The sequence below is a fragment of the Bison bison genome, unplaced genomic scaffold (assembly GCF_000754665.1).
Source record: "Bison bison bison isolate TAMUID 2011002044 unplaced genomic scaffold, Bison_UMD1.0 scf7180017864266, whole genome shotgun sequence".
Classification (NCBI taxonomy): Eukaryota; Metazoa; Chordata; class Mammalia; order Artiodactyla; family Bovidae; genus Bison; species Bison bison.
In genome coordinates this window covers 2,813,775-2,820,371 of record NW_011494838.1, presented here as the reverse complement: position 1 = coordinate 2,820,371, position 6,597 = coordinate 2,813,775, and the positions used below count along the sequence as shown (strand labels likewise).

Genomic DNA, 6,597 nt, shown 5'->3' with positions numbered 1-6,597 from the left:
CAGGGTACTTACTGGCTGGCACAGCAGCCAAGCTGGGGTCCAAGCAGGCCACCCAAAGCTGGCATGGGCCCCGTGCGGGAAGCACACAGGGTCTGACTTCAGCCTCTGTGCTCCATCTCTGCTACCCATCCTCTCCACCTGCAAAGCGCCTAACTTCTCTCACTTTCCAGAAGCCCAGCTCTCCCCCAGGATCACCTCCCTGGGCCCCCATTCCCAGAGACTGGCCGCCTTGTCACTCTGCCCCGCCAAGAGAAAGAGGAAGCCGGCTGAGGCCCTGAGGATCGGACGTGGAGTGAGTCCTGAGCCAGCGGGGGCCGGGGACCCCCAGGTCTGGTCACACTTACCCAGGCCGCACTTCCCACAGATGAGGATCTCGTTCAGGGGCCCTGATGTCTTCCCCAGGCAGATGTTGCACTTGGGCTCCTCCCCTGGAACACCAGCTGAAAGAAAGGCGCCCTGTGTGGTCAGCTTGGGTTCATGGGAATGACCCACGGTCTTAAAACCAGGCGCCGCGCCTCTGGGTCTGAGTGTTGGGCTCCAGAGGCCGACTCACTGAGCCTCTCCAACCATGCTGAGCTGCCTGTGACCAGCACCCCATTCTAAAGATGGGGAAAACTGAGGCTCAGAGCGGTTAAGTCCCTTGCTCAGCTAGAAAACAGAAGGGGGATTCAAATCCACCACTGTTTGACATCAACTTGTTTGATTTTTGTTTTGTTTTGGCCACACCTCAAGGCATGCAGGATCTTAGTTCCCCAGCCAGAGATTGAACCCACACCCCCTGCATTGAAAGCCCAGAGTGTTAACCACTGGACCACTAAAGTGAAGTCGCTCAGTTGTGTACGACTCTTTGCGACCCCATGGACTGTAGCCTATCAGGCTCCTCCGTCCATGGGATTTTCCAGGCAAGAGTGCTGGAGTGGATTGCCATTTCCTTCTCCAGGGGATCTTCCTAACTCAGGAATCGAACCCGGGTTTCCTGCATTGCAGGCAGACGCTTTACTGTCTGAGGCACCAGGGGATGCTCCTAACTAGACCACTAGGGAAGTCCCAAATAATTTTTCTTTTTTTTAGTATTTATTTATTTGGATATGCAGGGTCTTAGTTGCAGCATGTAGGATCTTTTAATACTCATTGTGGCAAAGGTTCTCTTTTAGTTGAGGCATGTCAGATCTAGTTCCCCAACCAGGGATTGAACCTGGGCCCCCTGCATTGGGAGCACAGAGTCTTAGCCACCGGACCGCCAGGGAAGTTCCCCCAAATCATTTGTCCTTTTGACAATACCATTCTGCCTCTCCTGCTTAATTTAACTTGATTTGTTAAAGTTTTTATGTTAAATAACTTTTAAACATTTTTTATTATTGCATAATAATAAAGTTATAATGAAACTCCATGTTCTTATCAACAGTCACGAATTCACAGCCAGTCTTGTTTTGACTATATTTCCCACCCACTACCCCTCCTGTTTTGTTGTGAATCAAGCCCCAAATACCCAATCATTTTCCATAAATATTTCAGTAGGCATCTCTGAAAGATTATACTCTCCTAAAGAAAAAAAAAAAAAAACTAGTACCTTTATGGAACCCAAATATTAAAAATAATTTCTTAGTATCATCAACAAATTCAGCGTTCACATTTCAAATTGTCTCAATGGTCCATAACAATTTTCAGTTTGTTCAATTGCTGTTGAAGAATAAACATGTGTTTGTGTGTGAAGGCTTTGAATGAATAAAGTATGTTTTCATGTGTGTTTCAGTCTCATTTCCCTCAGCAGATGGAAAGTTCCGTAAGGACACAAAAGGTATCTGTTCATCTGTGTCCCCAGGACCTCACGTGGGTGTGGCACATCACATGTGTTCAAGACGTGTTTGTTGAATAAATGGTCTCTTGCCTCTTATTCCTGAATATGATCCCAGGAAAATATAGCAGTTACTTAAAAAATGAAAAGTTTGAATCTCAGGAATTCATGTAAACTCGCATTCATATGATTAGAAAAGGAAATAACAGGTTGGCTTATTACAGTAATTGTGTTACTCTCCATTCCTTTACTACTTATTAGATACTAAATGACCTTTTGCCAGTTGACAGCAGTTATATTTCTTAAGAGCACCAAGAGCACCGTGGTCTCAGCAAGTCTCCACTGGCTTAATGAAGCCGTGGGTCGGCACCTACAGCAAGCTCAGCCTTGTGCTCTCACCGGGTGGACGCAGAGGGCCTGACCTCCGTGAGCAGCAGTGATCTGGGGTCCACGCAGCTCCTCCGCTGAGCACTGCCGCACCTTCTTGGTGCCCGGCACACTCACGGTTTGCTAAGGTGAACTGTCTTTCCTCATCAGCTGGCTCCTTCTGCTTTCGATAAGCAGGCAGCCCAGGAGAGGAGCCCCTCATTGCTTTGGATCTTGAAACAGTACATTTAGGGTGAGAAGGGCCTGGAGAAGCATCAGTCTGCATTAGCCACAACATCTTGGAGAAAAAGGCACCCTGGAAACTCTTCTAACTGGCTGGGTCCTGTGGTCTTTGCTTGGCAAGCTCCTGAAATCATCTCTCAAGGTAACAGATTCTTCAGAAACTGACTCCCTGTAACTCCACACCACTGGTGGTGCTGTAGTTGCTAAGTCGTGTCTGACTCTGAGACCCCATGGGCTGCAGCCTGCCAGGCTCCTCTGTCCATGGGATTTCCCAGGCAAGAATACTGGAGCAGGTTGCCGTTCCCTTCTCCAGGGGATCGTCCTGACCTAGGGATCAAACTCATATGGCCTGAGTCTCCTGCATTGCAGATGGATTCCTCACTGCTGAGCCATCGGGGAAGCCTGGTCCAAGGCGGGCTCCAAACCCTGTCTCTTCCTCACATACCACCATGTCAGTCCTCCTGTTAGAGCATAAATGGTAAAAAGGTCTGTTCTCACACGGTAACTCATTGGGAGTGGCTGCCTGGTGCTCCGTGTTGAAAATGAGTGCTCTGATTGATCAGTGACGTCTGTCATGCACACGGCAGGGGAGAACGGTGGCAAGAATGCCCCCAGTTCGTCATCTCTGTAAGACAGTGTCAGCCGTCTGAGGGCAGGGATGATACCCAACCCAGCTCCCTTTCAGCCCTGGAAACGGGCCCAGCTCCATCCCGCTACGTCATCATCATGCTGCCTGCTCCAGGCTTGGTGGGTCTCTCCCCCATGGAGAGAGCTGCCTCCTCGTTTTTTAACATGCTGATAGAGGACACTGTGCTTACACCGAAAGGTTTCAATTCCGATTGCCTGGGCCCCTTCTGTTCCTAGCCCCAGAGGGACCCAGAGCTTTGGGCAGCCGGGAAATACACACAGGCCTGGGACACAACCCTGCTCCCACCCCTCCTCAAGCTGCCTTCTCCATCTGCCTGCCTCCCTCGTGAGGGATGAATGCTCAAGAGGATGACAGGTGTCATAAATGAGTTCTCGTGTAAACGTACAACTGGTAATCTCCAAGGACACGGCCAGATGCCGGAAGTTACGAGACAGAAGGAGAGCAGGAAGAAAATGGAGGCAGAAGAGGAGAGTGGGGCAGGGGTGAGGAGTCACAGCCATACTCACCATGCTGTATGTCCTTCCATAAGACCCAGTATTTGGAATTATCTTCAAAAGTTACGAGGCAGCTCTGCTTAGAACTGCTGACCTGGAGCAGAGAAAGGGAGGAGCAGGGTAAGACGGTAGCTGGGGAAAAGCCACTTGAACATGGTCTTCCTCTCCCATCTCTGCCCCCACAGGGCAGAGAGATCAGACTCCCTCCTTGTGCTCCAAGAATCCGCCTGCAATGCAGGAGACCTGGGTTCGATCCCTGGGTTGGGAAAAGCCCCTGAAGGAGGGCATGGCAACCCACTCCAGTATTCTGGCCTAGAGAATTCCACGGACTGGAATAGTCCATGGGGTCACAAAGAGTCACTCTGTGCTCCAAAAAGTAGAGCCAGGCCAGAAGGAGAACGGCGGTCCTGAAGGCTGTGCACGCCCACTCCCTGGAATTGGGCAGCGAGGGGCTAGGTGACGGCAACTTGGTGGGAATACCGAGGCCAGATGATCTCTCCAACCTGATTTTGTTTTGTTTTGTAGGCTCACAGAGCACTTGTCTAAAGATGTCCTTAGGTGCCCTAAGGATGGCACCTGCTTTTGCAGGCTCCACCTCCTTCCACTTTCAGCTTTGGAGCAGGAGGGCACAGCAGGAATCTGCCAGCAGTCTCCCATCCTCCACCCCTGGTCTGAGGCTGGCACCAGGAATGAGCAGAGAGATGCTGAGCCTGGGGAACTGGGGCCAGGGAGGAAGGGTTTACCCTCTTGATCTTTCCGAGATAATACAGTCCATCTGTCCACCGGCACAGCACATACTGGCCCTCCGTCAGCTTGGACATCAGGTCTTTGAAGTTGTTCTTGGCTTTTGCCAGGGCCCCCTTGTTAGGGAGGTGGCTGGTGGCACCATAGGAGTCCCGAGTCCCTGGGTCCAGAGCTCGATTCTCCATCAGCTTCCACTGACACTGGAAGAGAAAGGAACAGGGTTTTTACTCCTTACTTCAGGAGAGAGGGGAGAGAGGAAAGCAGCTACCATTTATGTAACCTGTGCTGTGCCAGATGCTTTTATCATCTCACTGGATTCTCGTGACAACCTGTGAGGTTGTCACTGTTATTCCCATTTTACAGGTCAGGAAACTGAAGTCTGGCAAGGGGAAGCGGCTCTGGGTTCAGAGGCAGAGCCATGGTCCTTAACCAGGTGAGCCGATTCGCTACTCTGCACTTGCTCCACCCCTACCACGCAACCTTGTACAGAGAACGGCTCTTTCAGCCAACCACAGAGCAAAATCCCCCTGCCCAGGTGTGTATGAGGCAGATCTGAACCATACCCCGTGGCTTTGGAGCCAGAGGTTCTATCCCTAAAGCAAACACACCCTGTGTTTTCTGAGTGGAAGGCCTTCTCCAGGACAGCAGTGGGGGGTTTTCAGACCCCTGCTCCCTCCCCTGAGAGCTGGCTGGAGAAAACTCACCTAGAAAGGAAAACTCCTGGTGGCTTATGAACTGGTATAGACTTGGCCATCTGGGTCTTCTGTAATCTCCTTTTCTGTTCTCAGTTATGGGATGATTTAATGGAAACCAATTCTGGGACATTTAAACTCACTTATGCTTTTACTCAGATGCAAATTGGCTCCAAGCAGTGAAGTCATCGCCATGCCAACCTCTCTACATCTGTCTCTCACCGTCCTATGAAACCCACTGCTCCTGCTGCTTTCCCACTGCTGCTAGCGGTTCTGCTCTGGTCCCCAGAACACCCCAGCATCTTTGACTTCTCCAACCGACGAGTTGCCTGCCACAAGCAGCCAACTTCAAGCACAGTGATTTTTGGCTTCCTCTTGTCCATCTCCCTGGCCTGGTCTGAGTTCAGGCCTCATCTTGCCTGGGCCATTCATTCAATAACTGTTTCATGCTCACTCAGCTGCTGGGCACCTGGGATGCAGAATGGTACCACCTAGGCACAGCCCTAAACAGGCCACTCCCTGTCTTCCTGCCTCCCCACCAGACTCCTCACCAGGGCCAACAATTCCCATCTTCTTCTCCCAGAAACCTTCTGTGGTTCCCCAAAGCCTTCAGTGGCATTCAAAGTCCCCCACCCCAAGGCCCCCTCCTCCTCAATCTGGGCTCACCTGGCTCCAGGCGGCTCCACACTCTCCACTAAGCACAGCCCCCTCTGCTCCCTGCACCCACTATTCCAGTCCCCTCCTTCTCTGCCCAGGCGCTGGGCACCTGGTGTTATGATTACCTGTAGATTACAGGGATACAGTCGTGTGTTTTTCCGTGTGAGTGCGTGTGTGCTCCTGTGAGACGGTGTTTGATGTCTACAGCTTTGTGGCAGTGAGTATAGGAAACAGAGCACATGTGTGTGCATGTCAAGGGCCCCGGGGCACGTAGGGCATTGCTGGGGTCTTCGCTCTCCAGATGGTGGCGAGGCCGCATCCTCTTCCCTCCACCCGCCCCCCCCACCCCCCAATTCCTCCCTCCTCTCCAGGGCACACGCGCACAGGCGCTGGGCAGGGTGTGCGGTCCAAATCTCTGCCTTCTCCCTGCCACCTGGCTGCCGAGCGCTGCAAGGTCCTGCCCCGCCGGGCCTGGCCCGGGCCCGCGGCAGGTTCACAAACTGACACTTCCTCCCCCGCCGCGCCGTTGGGAGCAGGCCCAGTCGCCGCACCCCCCTCCCTGACCGGGCGGGGGCCCTCGGGTGGCGGGCCCCCCCTCCACCCGCGCCTCCATCCTCCCGGAGCGGGCCCCCGCGGGCTGTGATTGGCTGATTCAAACCCATCTGCAAAGAAATGCCTGTTTGCGGGTTCTCGTCGGCGTCCAGTTCAAATCCGCGGCACCCGGAGCGCGGGGCCGGGCGGGGGCAGGAAGCGAGGATGATTCATGCGCCGGGGCCTCTCCCAGGGCGGCCGTTGGCTTTTTAAAAAGGGTGTTCGGGAGGGGAAAACGCTTGCAGAAGGACCCCCCTTCGGGTTCAAGCGCTCTGATCTTCAATCGCTCCGACGCCAGGCCTCCCCCCATCCCCATCCTGCTGCAGCCTGACTTCGGACGTGAGCAAAATCCCAAACGGCCCCGTC

The 6,597-nt window shown here is 53.1% G+C and overlaps 1 protein-coding gene across 1 annotated transcript in view; it reads right to left on the bottom strand.

Moving 5' to 3' along the window:
* PHF19 (PHD finger protein 19) overlaps window positions 1-6,591 on the bottom strand; it is a 20,435-nt gene extending 13,844 nt beyond the window's left edge. Inside the window, exons 1-4 of the mRNA XM_010848448.1 lie at window positions 4,996-6,591; window positions 4,291-4,491; window positions 3,560-3,641; window positions 345-440 (exon numbers count right to left, since the gene is read on the bottom strand). Coding sequence (XP_010846750.1) covers window positions 345-440; window positions 3,560-3,641; window positions 4,291-4,476 — 364 coding nt within the window. The 5' untranslated portion in view covers window positions 4,477-4,491; window positions 4,996-6,591. The remainder of the gene's footprint in view (window positions 1-344; window positions 441-3,559; window positions 3,642-4,290; window positions 4,492-4,995) is intronic.
* Between the last annotated feature and the right edge of the window lie 6 nt (window positions 6,592-6,597).